Source organism: Salvia miltiorrhiza, chromosome 8 (genome assembly GCF_028751815.1).
Source record: "Salvia miltiorrhiza cultivar Shanhuang (shh) chromosome 8, IMPLAD_Smil_shh, whole genome shotgun sequence".
Classification (NCBI taxonomy): domain Eukaryota; kingdom Viridiplantae; phylum Streptophyta; class Magnoliopsida; order Lamiales; family Lamiaceae; genus Salvia; species Salvia miltiorrhiza.
This window is the reverse complement of record NC_080394.1, coordinates 44954073-44972116: the sequence shown is the minus strand read 5'-3', so window position 1 is coordinate 44972116 and position 18044 is coordinate 44954073. Positions and strand designations below refer to the sequence as shown.

The 18044-nt window shown below is 48.0% G+C and overlaps 1 protein-coding gene across 1 annotated transcript; it reads right to left on the bottom strand.

Moving 5' to 3' along the window:
* Positions 1-14557: 14557 nt before the first annotated feature.
* On the bottom strand, positions 14558-16103 carry LOC130998533 (uncharacterized). Its single transcript, XM_057923949.1, has 2 exons — positions 15432-16103; positions 14558-15058 (listed from the first exon to the last, which is right to left on the bottom strand). The coding sequence occupies exons 1-2, from the start codon at positions 16101-16103 to the stop codon at positions 14558-14560; spliced, it is 1173 nt and encodes a 390-aa protein (XP_057779932.1).
* Between the last annotated feature and the right edge of the window lie 1941 nt (positions 16104-18044).

Here is an 18044-nt window from a genome sequence, read left to right as displayed (position 1 = left end):
GCACATATTACTCCTCATCAACCACTCCCCCCTCTAGTCTGGTTGAACCGGGTATTCTTCGTGTTCAACCATTGTAGTATTGTTAAAGCTGGTGCTATGATGTTTTCCCTGATTCCTGCAAGTCATGAAGATATAAACACTCTAATATTTTACGAAAATAAAGGTAAGTCCTGTAAGTTGCTCTCTGGTGTTTTTATTATTCCCACCCTCCCTGGTCTGGCTAGTTCACTCTGGAGTATTGCCACTAGCCAGAGGACTCGCCCACGTGGATGACGTCACCTGCATTAAATGCCTGCCCGATTTACAGTACTTTCCCCGTACCCCGAGGTTACTTTTTAACCTTTGCGTCCTTTCGTCTCTCCGTAGAAATCCTCATCCGTCGATTGTTTCCCGTGTGCCACGCGTCGTTCATCCCGTGTGTTGGTGGTTGCCCGCGTACAATTTTACTTAGTCGATTCGAACTCCCATTTTTCACTATTCTACTTCTCTTGTTTTTCCGAAATCCCTTCATCTGTAAATTTTCTGCGATTCTTATTCCTGTTCCGACGTGCTTCCGGCGATCCTTCCGTTCCGGTGCCTAAACTCAATCCCTATTCGACCTAGGTAATTCGCGCGCCTCTTCTTCCAGTTTTTGTGATTAGTTGTAGTATGGTGGTATAGTTGTTGGTGCTCTGATTGAGCGTGCTAGAAACCCTAGGATTGAAATTTCCAATAATGGCTTCTACGTCCGCCCCACAACCCCCGCGATCGCCTTCCCCCTCCCCCCAAGCTTCTTCATCTTCGTCTCCTCAACTCCAAGATCTTGAAAATCTTCCTTCCCCCTCTGTTTCTCATGACTCTGAAACTGCTCCCAGTCCCTCTTTACCAAAGAAGAGAACTAAAAAGACACCCCAATCCCCGAAGCGTGTTCCTGCATCCTGCCTTAGTGTCGCAGAGATGGAGAAGATGCAGCGCCAATGTCGTAATCCTGAGGGTTTAAAATTCGTTGCCTTCTCCAAAGCCACAACATCCCCAGAAGAACTTCGAAATCATAAAACCGTGGTGATCTGGCAAGCTCAGATAAATGCCGGTCTCAGGCTTCCTCCTCCTGATCTTTTAGCCAGTGTCTGTAACCATTACCGTATTCCCTTTTACCAGATCGCCCCCTCCGCCATCCGTAGGTTATACGCTTTCCATGTTCTTTGCCGCGCCCATGGTGTTGGGGATACGGGCAAATTATTTTGTCAGACCCAGACTCTTCGTATGCAGGGTAGTCCTTTGTATAGTTTTGCTGGCCACCCAAGTCATCCCACCTCTTTTCTTTCCTCCTTAAATTCTTTTGATAAAGGCTTTTTATCCAAGTATTGCTATGTGCGCACCCTTGTTGGTAGTTGGCGTGCTTACGGAGTTTCGGAACTAGAATGGCATGGTTCCCGCACTACCTATAGGCCAGCTTCTTTAGAGCCTCCCTCGAACTTTGACCTGGGCGTTATTGCCCAACTGAATGCTATGAATAAAGCCCAGACCTTAGACTGTAGGTACCTTGCTGAAAACCCTTCGTCTCTGGCATTCAATGGCCTATTCCCCCTATATCCAGAGAAATCGATAGGTAAAAAATATAAATTAGAAAAATATATTAACTTTTGTTACCCGGATGCTAATGATGTAGCGTTTTAAATTGCAGACATGTCTTGGAGAAAGAAATGTGGGGACAATCTGCCCGCTATTGCTTCTCCTGTTCTCAGTGGGGAGCATGGCTCCAGGGGTTCTGCTTCTGGGACAGGCCCCTCAGAACAGCCGATTGGGACCGCGCTGGTCGCCCTCCCTCCTGCGGTAGAAGTCCCCGAGGGGAATGTGGAAGCCTCTCGCCCCTTTAATGTAGAGGAGGTTGATGCAGGCGCCCTTGTTCATAGGAGTAGGCGTCCCAATACTGATGGTGCATCTGGCACCTGTGAAGAGGATATCCAGATTGTGGATATTACTGATGAAGTTCCTTCACCTGACTCGATCCCTGGTGTCACCCTGGCAGAACTTTCAAAGAAAAGGAAGAGGGGTTCCCTGATCTCCGTGGGGGAGAAGGAGAAACAAGAAGGCCTGAAGAAGGCCGGTCAGTCTAAGGAGCCAGTGAGGAAGTCCACTGGTGGTTCGAAGGCCCTCCCTTCCCCCGGGGGAAAGGGTAAGGAACCAGCGAAGAAGCCTGCTGGTGGATCAAAGACCCTCCCCTCTGCAGGTGGGAAAGGCAAGGGCAAAGCTGTGGCCTCTGCCGAAGAACCAGAAGATGTTGTTCCTGGGCCGATTTCGAGTTTGTCGGGGCAGGCGTTAGTCGATGCCTTGATATCTCGTGTCCACTCCAAGGACCAGGAGAAAGTGGAGAAGCTAACCCGGGGGGCTTTAGTTACTCAGTTGTGCCAATTGGCTCTTCAGGTACCTTACTTTTTATACCTTTTATCATAGTAAAAACGAAATTACTAACCTCTTTATTGTTCTGTCGGAATCCTTTTTGTCTTTTTGCAGGTGGAGGCTCGGATGTGGGGAGCTGTCAAGTGTATTCACGACTATGATGAGTCAGAAAAGGAAAGAGAAAAGGAGCAGGCGGACATCGCCAAGCGTGATGATGATGTCGCTGGGGTGGTGGAGCGTCTGAGTAAGGCTGAGGCAGAAATTGCTGAGTTGAAGGCTCAGCTGGCCCAATCGGAAGTGGAGAAGTCCTCCCTGGTTTCTGAGTTGAAAAGGACAACCAAGGAAGGTCATGAGAACCTGGCCAGGTTCAAGGCGAGATACGAAGAAGCCTATAAGGCGACTCGGCGTGATTGGAAGAAGACGCTCGCGGAAGCGCAAAATCGTGCCTATGTCCTGGGGGCGCGAGATCAACGTCTGGAGTATTTCCTGTCTCCGCAGGGCCAACACTTCCTGGGGGTGATGCTGGAGGGCACTTTGGAGGCTTTCAAAAAGACTCCCGAATACCTGGAGGATTTCGGACCCCTTTTCGCTTACGTGATAGAGCGTACTGCTACCAAGGCATTGGAGATGGCGGGAGCCACCCCAGAGCAACTTGCTACCCTGAACCTGCACGCCTTGATGGATAACCTCAAGGATGAGGAGATAAATGCGTTGATGGGGATCCCTGCGAATTCTCACAGGAAACCGGAATGGTGGTACCCAGTGCTGGAGAAAGCCATTCCCTATTTTACTCTCGGGATTGGATTTGACTCGTTGCCCTCCGCACCCATGTACATGCCTGCTTTCTCTGCTTCTCTGGTGCGCTTTGTGAACCGGCTGCGAGATCCCTCTGGCAAGAGCACCCGGAGATTTTCTCAGTTCAGTATGGAGCCTCCCCTGCCCTCTACCTTGGCGCCTTCAGCTTTCTCCGACTCTGCCTCCTCCTCTGCTGCGATGGACCAACTGTTTGAGCTGTATCGAGATGAGAACCTATATGTGCAGGAGGCTATGAAGCTGTTGGATCTGGGAGCTCGTCTTCCGAAAGTGAAGGAAGCTGGCATGCTGCCAGTATTTGCAGGGGGAGCCTCTGCTAGCCAGCCCTCCGCAAGTGGTGTCCCTCTTCTGGTCTCCTCTGCCTCTGTCCCTGCTTCCTTTACCTCCCCTGCAGATGCCTCCGTCCCTCCTGCCTAACTTGATGACAAATTTTGTAATTTCTCTAGTTTGTATAAATTGGATACTTACTTCTCGTTTTGGGGTGTATAGCTCTGCCTCATTGGCATATTATTGTGAAGTTTTTTCCTTGCTTGTGCCGCTTTTCTCCCTTCATTCTTTACGTTGTTCTCACTGCTCATTGATGTTTGAGTTTATATTCCCGTCTTTCCCCTGCTGATTTGAGTTGACTTGTTATGCTTGTTGTTGATGCTTCTCTGATCCCCTCCCTTTAGATTTCTTTTAATTTCTGCTATAAGGATTCCGTTGACTCCTCTGGCGAGGATTTGGACGACACTTCTGGCGAGGATAGTGATGACTCCTCTGGCGAGGATTGTGATGACTCCTCTGGCGAGGATAGTGCTGACTCCTCTGGCGAGGATTGTGATGACTCCTCTGGCGAGGATTGTGATGACTCCTCTGGCGAGGATTTGGTTGATTTCTTTGTTAGCGATTTCGTGCTTCCCATCCGCGCTGCTTCCCATCCGCGCTGCTTCCCATCCAAGCTGCTTCCCATCCAAGCTTGAGTACTCTGCGCGGAGCATGGAAGACCCGGGGGGTACAACCAACTTTCGCGGCTTACGATTAAATAGTAACCCTCTGTGTGGAGCATGGAAGGCCCGGGTGGCACGACCAACTTTCACGGCTTACGATTAAATAGTAACCCTCTGCGTGGAGCATGGAAGGCCCGGGTGGCACGACCAACTTTCACGGCTTACGATTAAATAGTAACCCCCTGTACGGAGCATGGAAAACCCGGGGGGTGCGACCAGCTTTCGTGACTTACGGTTAAGGACAACCTCTGCGCGGAGCATGGAGGACCCGGGGGGTGTAACCAACTTTCGCGGCTTACGATTATGTGCCACCTCTGCACGGAGCATGGAAGGCCTGGTTGGCACGACCAACTTTCGTGGCTTACGATTGACAGGAACACCCTGCACGGAGCATGGAAAACCCGGGGGGTGTGACCAACTTTCGTGGCTTACGGTTAAAGCAACCTCTGCGCGGAGCATGGAAAACCCGGGGGGTGCAACCAACTTTCGTGGCTTATGATTAAGTGCTATCTCTGCGCGGAGCATGGAGGGCCCGGGCGGCACAACCAACTTTCGCGGCTTACGATTGACAGGAACACCCTGCACGGAGCATGGAAAACCCGGGGGGTGTGACCAACTTTCGTGGCTTACGGTTAAAGCAACCTCTGCGCGGATCATGGAAAACCCGGGGGGTGCAACCAACTTTCGCGGCTTATGATTAAGTGCTATCTCTACGCGGAGCATGGAGGGCCCGGGCGGCACAACCAACTTTCGCGGCTTACGATTGACAGGAACACCCTGCACGGAGCATGGAAAACCCGGGGGGTGTGACCAACTTTCGTGGCTTACGGTTAAAGCAACCTCTGCGCGGAGCATGAAGGCCCGGATGGCACGACCAACTTTCGCGGCTTACGATTGAATAGCTTCCCTCCCTCTGCGCGGAGCATGGAAGGCCCGGATGGCACAACCAACTTTCGCGGCTTACGAGCGCTTCCCTCCCTCTGCTGGAGCGTGATCCCTTTGTTTTTCCCTTTACTTGTTGAGAAGTCATTTTTGAATTTGAAAATTGGGGACTACGGGTATACACCCTACTCCCCCCTCTGGTGACATGTACAATACTCTGTTATGAACATGTTGGCCCAATTACTTCTTACTCCCTTCTCCGGCCCATAAATTCGCATAAGCCCATTACCCCCTGGCCCCTTACTTAGGCCCGATATCATTTCTATATATACCCCTCTATTCTTCATGACCTAGCTCAGAATCCCTTATTTTCTTTCCGCCGCCCCAAGCTGCTCTCTTCTCAAACCCTAGATCTCCCGTCTTTTTGGCTCAAAATGCCTTCTTATCTTGGTTGTAAAGCACTCAGGTAAGGGAAGTTCCCCTCTGAACATTCACATCCCTGAAGGCTTCGCCCTTTTCCTCTGTGCCTCTGGTGCAGATCTCTAACTTTGTGGTTGTAATGAGCGGGCTTCCCTTGCTTGAGAGCATTATTGCCGTGTTTCCCGGATCTGGCCGTTGTTTCTCCAGATCTGAGCGTTGATTCTCCGGATCTGGACATTGGTTTGTTTTTCTTCTGTATTTTTTTTTCTTTTTGACATTCTGACTTGTTGTTTTTCTTGATACTCCTGCAGACGTGGGGTGGAGCTGGAGTAGATCTGAGGAATGAGCATGTCTCGTCGGCGAAAGAGAACTCGGAGTGTGGAAGAAAAGGCATCCATCCCTGGTGCTTGCTTTTCCCTTTGACCTGCTAAGAAGCAGTTTTTGTATTCGTTTTTCCCTTGTCCTGCTAAGAAGCAGTTTGTATTTTGAATTTGAAAATTGGAGATTACGGGTATACACCCTACTCCCCCCTCTGGTGACATGTGCAATGCTCTGCATGAACATGTTAAGTAGCATATGAAATGTAAGAAAACAAGAATTGAAATAAACAAACACAACACCAGGGAATTCCCTAGAACCACATATCTGTTTTATTGATATTATGGCCCCGGACCTCGTTAAAACCCCTGTGGGGAAAAAGAGTATCCGGTCTACAAGTGATTACTCCTGCTAAGAAGCAGTTATACATAGAACTTTTTGAGTGTGTTTATATTCCATGGTCTGGGGAGAGCTCTGCCGTCTGAATCCGACAATATGTACGCACCGCCTCCCAAGACCTCTGTGACGATGTATGGCCCTTCCCAGTTGGCCTCAAACTTACCCACCGCCTTTAACGCATCAGCTCGCTTGAGAACCAAATCGCCCTTTGACAATTTCCTCACTCTGACCCGTTTGTCATATCCCGCTTTGATGATGCCTTTGTACTTGGCCGCTCTGATACGGGCTTCCTCCCGCTGTGCTTCCACCAAGTCCAGCTCTGCTCGGCGGAGCTCCTCATTGTGCTCAGTGTTATACGTGGTAATCCGGTATGATTCTAGTCGTGCTTCTGCTAGTATCACCGCGTTAGATCCGTACACCAGCGTGAATGGTGCCTCCCCTGTTGCCGTTTTTGGACTAGTTCGGTAAGCCCAGAGAACAGTGTCCAGCTCTTCCACCCACTTCCCTCTGCTCTGAGTCAGCCTTTTCTTGATTCCCTCACATATGGTCCTGTTAGCTAATTCCACTTGTCCATTTGCCTGTGGATGAGCCACTGAGACAAACCTCTGTGTAATATCCATTCGATCACAGAAATCCGCGATCCTCTGCCCTGTGAATTGAGTCCCATTATCAGACACAATGATTCGTGGTACTCCGAATCTGCAACAGATATTCCTCCAGATAAAGCGTTCCACTGTAACTTCATCGATCTTGCTCACAGCCTCAGCCTCGACCCATTTAGAAAAATAGTCTACTGCCACAATGAGAAAGCATTTCCCTCCAGGTGCTGTAGGCAGCTTGCCGACTATATCAATGCCCCATTTGTCGAACGGACAAGCAGCATACATGACCCCCATGGGCTCCCCTGGTATGTTGATTCTCCCGGCATGCCTCTGACAAGCTTCACACTTGCGAACGAACTCTCTGGCTTCCTGGTTGATATGAGGCCAATAGAACCCTGCCCGAATGATCTTGCGTACGAGGTCCCGAAATCCCGTGTGCCCACCGCAGCAACCTGCATGAATTTCTTCAAGAGCAAAGTTAGCTTCTTCTGGTGACAAGCATTTTAACAGAGGTTGGGTGAAAGATCGTTTGAAGAGTTGATCGTTGATTAGACAGTAATTCTCATAACGGGCTCTCTGGTTGGACTCTCTGCTTAGCCGCTCCCCTGTCTTTAGGAAGTGTATGATCGGAGCCCGCCAATCATCCCTGATCTCTACCGAGAACACCTGCGAAGTCTCCATCTCTCTGGTATCACAGAGTAGAATAATCTCATCACTCCAAGTTTGCTCCACCGCGCTAGCCATTCGCGCCAGTAGATCCGCTTTTGTATTCTCCTCCTGTGAAATCTGCTCGAGCTTGAATTCCATGAATTTTTCTTTCATTTCGTTGATTTTGGTGTGGTACGCCTTCATCCTCTGATCTTTGATACTGTATCCTCCTGAGAACTGTTGAGCTACCAGCTGAGAATCTGTCCTGATGATGACACACTCGGCCTTAAGCTCTGACAAGATATGTGCCCCTCTGACCACTGCCTCATATTCTGCCTCATTGTTAGATAACCGGCAGGTGAATTTAATAGCGAACTGATATGTTCCATATCCTGGCGAAGTGATATATACCCCGATTCCGCACCCCTCTTTTGTCACTGATCCATCCACACAAGCCACCCAGAACTCTGGTATGGGACGACGAGTTGTTTCTTGTATGAAGTCTGCCAATGCCTGCGCCTTGATCGCCGTTCGTGGCTCGTACTCTACATCATATTCCCCTAGTTCCACAGCCCATTTAACCATTCTTCCCGACAAATCCGGGCGCCCCAAAACTTGTTTAAAAGGTAAAGACGTGCGTACCACCACTCGGTGTGAAAGGAAATAAGGCCTCAGCTTTCTTGCCGTGATCATGACCGCCAGAGCAGCCTTCTCGATCTCTGTGTAGTTGAGCTCCGGGCCCTGAATAATTCTGCTGACAAAATAGATAGGTCTCTGATGACCTCTCTCCTCTCTGATTAGCACAGAGCTGATTGACTCCTCCCCCATAGCTATGTATAAATACAACGTTTCTCCCGGAACTGGCTTGGTCAGAGTTGGGAGTTTTGCTAGGTATACTTTAAGATCCTCAAACGCCGCTCGGCACTCCTCTGTCCATAGAAACTTGGTTCCCTTCCTCAACACTTTGAAAAACGGCATGCTTCGCTCTGCCGATCGCGATATAAACCTGCTCAAAGCAGTGATACGCCCATTCAGAGTCTGCACCTCCTTGATTCCTCTGGGCGGTGTCATTTCTAAAATAGCTTTGACCTTGTCGGCGTTGACCTCAATCCCTGCTGGCGTGACTTTATACCCCAAGAATTTCCCTGTTGTGACCCCAAAAGTGCACTTGGCTGGGTTCAACATGAGTCTGTGATCTCTGACTACTGTGAAGATCTCTTCCAGATCAGACACATGGTCCTCTGCCTTGTTACTCCGTACGAGCATATCGTCTACATACACTGAGATATTCTTAGCAAGCTGTTCTTTGAAAATTTTCTCCATCATCCGCTGATACGTGGCTCCTGCATTCTTCAGACCAAACGGCATACTCTTCCACCCATATACTCCACAACAGACGGCAAAGGCCGTTTTGGCGATGTCTCCCCTGTTCATCTTTACCTGATGATACCCTTGGTACGCATCCATCATGGATAATAAGGCACATCCTGAAGTAGAGTCCACCAATTGATCAATCCTCGGCAGAGGATAGTGGTCCTTCGGACAAGCAGCGTTTAAATCTCTGAAATCCACGCACATCCTCCAAGTATTCGTTTTCTTGGGTACCATCACCGCGTTTGAGATCCACTCTGGGTATTGCACTTCCACAATATGCCCGGCTTTCAATAATTCATAGACCTGCTCTCTGATCGCAGCGTCCTTTTTAGCCCCAAAATTCCTTGTCCGCTGTTTTACCGGCTTAACCTTAGGGTCCACGTTGAGGCAATGCTCTGCCAGTTCTCTATCAATTCCTTTTAAGTCTGCGGTGCTGAATGCGAATACATCCGCGTTTCTCCGAAGACAGCTAATAAGCTCTTCTCTGACTTGATCACTCATGGTAGACCCCACCTTTGTCTGGAAACCCTCTTTTCCTGGAAATAATTCAATCATGTTGCAAACATCGCTGGTGGACACCAGCGCGGTTTTCTCTGTGGAGTCTTTGTCTTTTAATAAATCCGCCAACTCTTGGCGCTCCTCTGCTGGGGCATGCACCTCGCCCACTTTCCCCTTCTTCCGGGCGTTCGACCCCTCTGTCCATCTTTCCCTTTTCTGCCCCGCTGACTGTGTGAGCATTTGCACGTGGCATGCTTTTGATGTCGTTTGATCGCCACAAACTTCTCCCACTCTTCCACCCTCGATTGGAAACTTCATTTTTAGGTGAAACAAAGAGATAACCGCCCTGAACGCCGTCAAGGCGGGCCGGCCGAGTATGACATTGTACGAGGGTTTAGGCATATCCACCACTAAGAACCGTACCATCCTTGTTTTGTTGCCTGCAGCTGTATTGCCGAGAATCAACGGCAGCTCTACATACCCCAGGGGCATGACCATCTCTCCTCCAAACCCAAACAGAGGAGCATTTGTCGGCTCAACATGAGCGTTAATTCCCATATTTTGGAGACATTCCTTATACAAGATGTTTACAGCGCTGCCCGAATCCACGAAAATACGGTGAATAATGCAGCCGGCAATGTCCGCCGTGATGACCAGCGCATCATCATGCGGATACATTAGTGTGCGTATATCCTCTGCTCCAAAGGTGATTGCCGGCTCCTCTGCCGCGCTGGTGACTTCCATGACCCTTTTAGGATAATACCCTGTTTTAACTGCTCTGACGACTTGCTTTTTAGCCCTATTTGATGTGGGCATCCCGTTCTCCCCACAAATCATGTGAACTTCCCTTCTATACGGGGGGGGGGGAGGAAGAGCTTGCCTGTCTGCCCCCTCTCTGCGATTATCCTGGTTGTCATCAGGCCTGCGATCTCTGTTGTTGTTCCCCTGTTCTCGTCGCTGATCCCGGTTATTTCTTTGATCCCTCTGATCTCGCTGATCTCTCTGATCCCTCTGATCTCGCTGATCTCTCTGATCAGTCCTCCTCTGACCTTCATTTCCCCTGTCAATGAGATGGTCGAGATATCCCTGACGCACCAGTAACTCCAATTGGTGCTTAAGGTGTCCACAATATTTCGTGTAATGCCCAAAGGAATTGTGATATTCGCACAACTTATTGTTAGGCCCTTCCTGCGGCGGCCCAGTCCGGTAGGTCCCTGGTGCCCTAAAGAACGGCTGATCCTTTATCAGATGAAAAATTTCTTCTTGTGGTTTATTCAAGGGCGTGTATTCGGTAAACCGTGTTACTTCATTCACTGTACGCTGTTGATTAGATGGCATTCCTCCCTGGGGTGGGAGTACCCTGGGAGGCAACCCTCTGAATGGGGCCCTATCTTGCTGCCTCTGCCTCTCCGGCGCTTCCTCAGCTTTCTTGACCCTATGCTTATCGTTCTCCACTTTTCTTGCCATTTTGGCGTCCTCCAACTGCAGGTAACCTGGCAACCTTGCCATAATGTCATCAAAATCCCTTGCTGGTCGAATTTGTAATTCGTCAAAAAAGATCCCCGGCCTGAGTCCTCTGACATAGGCGCAGTTTTTAATTTGCGATTCTGCCTCTGGCACCTCCAGAGCGGCAAGGTTAAACCTCGCTGTGTACTCCCGTAGCGTTTCTCCCTGCTCCTGCTTAATATCCATCAGCGAAAGGGCTGACTTCCCTACCCTCCGTGAACTCGCGAACTGACGCAAAAAACGAGTCTGTAATTCTTCGAAAGAGTGAATGGAATTTGGGGGCAGCGTCCCAAACCATAACTGAGCCGGTCCAGTAAGAGTAGTGGAGAAGATGCGGCACTTGATGCCCTCCGTGTACATGTGCAGCGTAACCAACCCTTCAAACCGATTGAGGTGTACCTCCGGATCGGTAGTGCCATCGTAATCCAGTGAGATGGGTTTGTAGCTTCTAGGTAAGGTATCTGCCAAGATATCGTCCGAGAAAGGACTGCGGTTGTTGATCGGGTGGAGCCTTGATGTCTTAGCTCTCTTGTCCCCCTTATGCCTCCCCTGCTCCCTTCTGTCTCTGGGCGCATCACGAGCGTGACGCTTGTGGATTCTATATTCATGTCTGCCAGAGGAATACTCCAGCTCCCTTTCCTCTGACCTCTCTGTGTAGCGCGATTTTTCCGATCGATGGGACTTCTCCACCCGGTGCGATTTTCCTGACCTTTGTTCCCTGTCCTCCCTTCGGGATTTCTCCCTCAGTGATTCCTCCAGATCCTGGAGTTGATGTTTCAGCTGAGACACTTGGTTTTTTAACCGAGCCTTCTCCCTTGGTCTCTCTTCCTCGAACACCAGGGAGACGGATTGACTATCAGACTCGTCAACCCTCTCCTTTCTAACAACGCTGTTGAGCCTGACACGGCTCCCCTCTGGTCTTCTTTCCACTTCCCTGTCAACGGGATCTCCTTGCACTTCCAAGGGCATCACCGCCTGTTTGTTGATTGCCAAAGTGTTTATCTCCTGAGCAGCGGGAGGTGGGGCCTCAGTGCCCTGCAAAGTAGCCGTTCCCACCAGTGGAGCTACAGTGGGAACAGTGGACAACATGGGAGTTCCTAGTGCCTGACGCACAGCGGAGTAGTGAAGCAGCGCCATCATCTGTTCTATCGACCCAAACGTGAGTTGTCCCGCTCCAGACGCGGGAGTTAAGCATGGCATGTCAGATCCTGGAGTCACCAGAGCAGATCTCTGGAGGCTTGCATTCAACCCTGTCAACGGAGTGGCGGAGATAGCCTGAAACCCTGGTGGGGCAGTGAAGGTAGCATTGCCCTGTAGGCCAGTGAACAATGAAGGAGGCACCTCAGTGGTGAGAGCAGCGGAGTCGAACTCCTTCTCCAGGTTGCGGTGAGCATCTGATGATCCCATGGTACCTACATGTAGACAAAGTGAGAAACAATCCTAACGACGAAAGAATAAACCCTCCATTACCGATGGGAGTTCCGATATAAGAAACCCAATAAAGAATCCCGAGCACCGGTACGAAGACCGTTAAAAAATTCCCTTCCAAGTAATTCTACACTCGGGGAAATAAACCCCGAGTATAGATTGAGAAAACAGAGCCCTCAGTAAAATCCAACAGACGCAAGATACCCAGAGATAAGTACAAACAGAGCAACCACCAGAAGATATGTTAGCACGATTCATTAAACATAATAAGAAAAGGAATTATGTAAGAAAACAAATACTGCCATAATACGAAGATTAGTCAAGGAAAACATGGAGAACATGAATAATCGTTTCCCACAAGTGAAGGTCGTCCACAAAACCATAATACGAATCTCATCACAACAAAGACAAAGTGTTAATTATCATATTATTGAGGTAAAGCCCTCGCATCAACGACAATAAATACCCTTGAAATCGAAGATGAGCCACAAAAACCCACATATCCATAGCAAAAAACCCCAATATATCAGGAACAGAGCATAACTTCCCAATTCATCCATCGAAATCGAAGATTAGCCACGAAAAACATGAGAAACACCCCTAAATACCCTCCCTTAAACGAAAATCATCTGTAAACTCACGGCACAGAACCAACATACCAGAAACAGATTATCACCCCCGATTCAACGATACAAAGCGACGATTAGTCACCAAAACATAGGAAGTAACGGTAATTATCAATCGCAAACAAAGAATACCCATGGATTAACAACGCGAACCCGAGCACAACAGAAGCAAAGTACTAATCGGCGTATTATCGATGCGAACCCATGAATTAACAGTAATAACCACACGCTTCACCGAAAACAAGATAAAACACGAAGATCGCCCACAATTATCGCATTAACACGCAAAACAACCACATACAAGCAACATAAACCCAAAATATCGGGGATCCGTAAGGAAACGACGAACACAATCGGAACAGAGCACCCAAATACAATTTCCTCATGCAAAACATTAGATCGGTGAAGAAAACCTCAATTCTACAAGAGAACCCCTTATTCGCAGATAACTACCCCAAACAAGCGGTAAATAAACGTAAATTTCCCCTGATTCATGTTTTACGCCCGTCGCCACCTTTCCCCATGCACCCAAAACACAAATCAACGCAGAGCTCAGCAGATTAACAACATATTAAACCAGAAAACACAATTAACCGATTAAACACAGCTGGGTATCCGGATTATCGGACCAATCGGTGCCAACGCCCGCAAATCCGATTGGATTCACAGATCTGCGTACGTCGGCGACCGTAACCTCACGTCTTAATTCAGTAGCTTTCCCACAGACGGCGCCAGTTGGTGTTTACGAAACCAACACCTAAAACTATAGAGAGAAACCGCGAACTATACCTAGTGTGGTGACTTGAAGAAGACGAAGTAAAAATGATCGGAAACCTTGCCCCAAAGAGAAAATAGCAGTTGTATTTGAAAATATGAGATAGCGTAAACATAATACACGAGCACAAGACCTATTTATAGATTTACAAACGGAGGGGAAAAATAGTAAAAACATCTGCGGTGCATGCGTCTTGTGTGATGGAAGGGTACGCTGGTAATTTCGGTAATACGCGGGAGACCTTCCCGCGCGTTTGTTGGCTCCTCTGATGGAAATGTCTTTTTTGGCGAAGGCGTCTTCTCTGGTGATGTTGACATCTCTGGTGGAGGTGACTCTTCTGGTAAACACGTCTTCTCTGGCAAGGGCGTCTCCTCTGGCGGTAGTGACTTCTCTGGCACGGATATACTTTCTCTGATGGCAACGACTTCTCTGGTATTGACGACTTTTCTGACTAGGATGCTTCCTCTGGTGAAGATGACTTCTCTGACGTGGATGACTTCTCTGGCGTAGAGGACTTCTCTGACGATGGCGACTTCTCTGGCATGGAGGACTTCTCTGACGATGGTGACTTCTCTGATGGTATTGACTTCTCTGGCGAGTGTGTCTCTTCTGCCATATTTGACCCGCCAGTGGGGTCGATTCCTCTGATTTGTATTCTTTCCCTACTCTGCACATATTACTCCTCATCAGTGAGGATCCCTCCCGACCTCCCTTCGGCCTTGCGAGTGGCAAAACCAAAACCCTCCGAGCCCCAAATTGTTTTGATGTCCATTTCCCCAAGAGCCTCAAGTTTGGTTTCTTGGAGAAAGCAAACAGCTAAATCAAAGTTTTGTATCATCTCCCGGACTTCCCTTTTCTTGATTTTGCTCCCGAGCCCCCGGATATTGTATGAGAGCAAATTCATTGATCCACATTTTCCGAAATCTCCTGGACTCCAACATTAGCTGGCTCGTGGGTCACTTCTTTCAGCACAGCGAGATCCGCCTTATTGCACTGGATTCCTAATTTCTGCCCAAACTCCATGATTTTGGATTCAGTCTCGGCGTTTGAGAGAATTTCTTTGAAGCCCGTCGAAGTCTGGTTTGGAAGATCCCTGACTTCGCCCGGTCCACTGTCAACTCTGTCAGATTCGTGAGGAGTGAGACGAGGTGATCCCATCCTGGCCTCCTTCCTCTTTTCCTTCTTTTTGGAAGCTGCCATCCTGTTTTTCTGAGATAGGAATCGGTTCAAACCCAATTTCAGGTGATTTTCGCCCCCGGTCTTCTTTTTCTGATGTGGTCTGAAAGCGTCGGACTTACAAAGCTTTGTGAGAGAGAGATCTGGTTGGGCCGGATCGCCTTCCGAAGGGGAAGAACTAGGCTGTGAAACAACTTCAAGAAGGCCGGCTTCACTTTCTAACCCCTGTTCACCAAAAAAAGGCCCTTTCTGCTACATGGGCTGACCCAATAAAAGACCCTTCATGGGCTGACCCCGTTAAAAAATCGCCAGAAAAAGCTTGGCCCAAATTCTGGGAAGTGGGCTCTTCTTCCGCTGTTGGGCTCAAAAAAGAGCTGCTGACTAGGTTAGGTTGACTTGGAAAAACAAACGTCTCCTTGTCTTTTTCCAAGAAAGGTGTGGGGACAACTTCATCAGGATCAAGAGCTCCAAATGATTGTTCGAAGGTAGTTAGCCCACAATCAGTTTTGGGAGATGTGCAGACGGCAAACCTTTTCGCGGGATTCGAAGGGTCTGTTTGCTGTTCCGAGGCTTGGGCAACAGTTCATGCGTCGGAAACCTGAGTCTTGTCGCCATTGGTTCCGATCTGGGCGCACGCCGGTTTGTGAGAGACGTCGAACTCCTCTTCCGATGCTGAGACTATCGTTTCGGTTTCCGACTCCGAGCACCCACCCCACTCCGGGAGAGGTTCTGGTATTATAGAACTTCTGACTTCCTCCACCCTGATCTTGAACCTTGCGCCATCGATATTGCATTCGAAGACTCTATCAATGGGAGAGAGGCCAGTGGAGACTTGAATGAGTGCGATGTCCAGACTGAGCCTATTCAGGGTCTTGTCATGGATCTTCAGAACCCTGCCCACATGAGCTCCGATGATGTTGAAGAATCTGGAGTTCCAAGCCCTAAGCGGAACGCCGTACCACCTTGTCCAGACGTTCCTTTGAGTGTTCATATCCACATATGACCATGGTCGGAGCCATTCGAACCAAAAAGAAGACCACTCGTCGAGGTCTTTTAAGATTTCGTTGATCGGGGTCTGTTGAGTACCTTGTATGAGAACCTGATTGCCGCCCAACGGAGCAATTTTAAGATGATTGGCGCATTCACTGCAAATTTCCTCTCCGAACTCTTCCCAAACGAAGTCCTCTTTCAGATAACCTGTGTAAGCAAACCGAAGCCAGCTTGTTTCCTCCTCCGATGACTGGAACCCTATTACTTCGTCTGCCGGCATGGTTGATTTTGTGTTTGTGTTTGTTCCTCCAAGAGCTTCCGCGAACGACTTCCCAAAGATAACTTTTTTCTCCGGGATAAGGTGGCTTCTTCTCACCCTAGTCTCCAAGTTTCGGTTTTGGGGCCCCTCCGATCCTCCCTTCATTGTGGCGGATCGTCGTAACGTCCAGCGGTGGTCTGTCGAACCTCGGGATATACGCTCTCAGCTTGTAGGAACCGAACCAGATGTTATTTAGGTCAGCAAGAATTCTCTCATTTTCCTCAATCTCCTCAAAGCGAACGAAACCGAAGGGTTTCCCTCTTGCATCCTTCTTCTTTGGACAAAAAACATCAATGACTTTACCAATTTGCATGAACCTTTTTCCCAACGTTTCAACCCAAGTACCATCGGGGAAATTGGTGAAGAAGAAAGTGTTCCCGGGGGCTTGATACCGGTTCTCTCGCTGGCTTCCATTAACTGGTGGCTTGAAAAAAGTGCGGCGAATGTTGTTGATGGGTATCCTGTCTGAATGGTGATCGAAGCGGAAGCGTCCAGACCTTCCCCTCCTAACCTCTCTCCAACCTTCTTCTCCTCCGTCCGTCATCCTTTAGGTTTTGACCTTTTTTTTAAACTAGCTTGACACTCATCATTTCTCATCTAACGTATATCTCTAAACACAAGTTATGAAGAAAGAGAAAATTAATGGGTAATCAGTAATAGACGTTCACTAAGCACTAATAACTATAGTTATTAGGGAATACACCGATTTGGAAATTAACGCGAAAATGACAAAGTATGATTTATTTTTATTTTTTTAATGACAAATTAAAGTATGATTTGATGCTACTAACTATAGCACCAATAACATACATATTATTGTATTAATTGAGTCAAACAGATTAAACATATATAATGTGTTGGAAATATTCTAGTCAAATGGAATCTAACCATGTAGAGATCGATTATTTTTACCTTGTTGTCTTTATACTCCCTGTCTCACTCTCTTGTCTAATCTTCATTTTATTACTTATTTTGCTTATGATTTCTTGGATAATCCACTCATTTTTGTCTATACTAGTAAAAGGAAAAACATTATAAAATGGTAAACATTATTGTCTCTCTTTAGTTGTTTGTCCTAATGGGAAAATATGTTTTGCCGATTCTATTGCGTCCCGGTGGGTACTAAACTGGTGTGTGTGGGGGAGGGGAGGGGGGGAATATATAGGCTATTTTTGCAAAACTGAAACTGATGTGAACAATGAATGAAAAATCAGTTTAAGAAAAGGTTCAAGGGTGAGACTAATAATGAGTCAGTCAGTTAACTTCAGTATGAAGAGCTAGTAGACAAACTGAAGTTCAAATAAGGGGTTCAGCCTTTTCAGTTTTGAAATCAGAGTAGTGTTAGAAATCTTACTGATTGTCTTCAGACTTGTCAGTTAGACTGATAACACTTAAGAGGAAGCGATTTTGTAATAGTATTAAGTGAAACAAAGTATCAGTTTTTAAGGTTTGTCCTTTAGATAATCAGTATTCAGTATATAGCACAATTAGTGCACAAATATGAGCTGAAAAATTGAAAGCAGTAAAGAACGCAAGATTTTTACGTGGTTCGGAATACTGATTCCTACTTCCATGGTCAGTTGATCACACTGACAATCGACTAGGCTCGTGCTTACGGGTGCACAACAAACCTTCTACTGGAAAACTCTTTTCAGTGCCAACACACTGAATTGGACTTCTCTTGCTTAGCTTACTGGTAGGGATGTCAATCGGGCCAGCCCACCGGGTTTTCGGGCTAGCCCTATCGGGGTTCCGGGTTAGTCGGGTGCGGGCTAATCGGGTTGGAGATTTTTTCGGATTGTAAATCTTCAACCCTAACCCTAAACTTTCGGGTTTCGGGCTAGCCCATTGGGCTAATCAGGTTAAAGGCGTATAAATAAAATTATTATTTGTATTTTATTA

Excerpts from the sequence above, each read along its gene's own strand:
- LOC130998533 (XM_057923949.1), bottom strand. The coding sequence starts at position 16,103 with ATGCCGGCAGACGAAGTAATAGGGTTCCAGTCATCGGAGGAGGAAACA. Across the intron at positions 15,059-15,431 it reads CCAATGGCGACAAGACTCAG|GGGTTAGAAAGTGAAGCCGG; the intron begins GTTTCCGACGCA and ends TTTGGTGAACAG.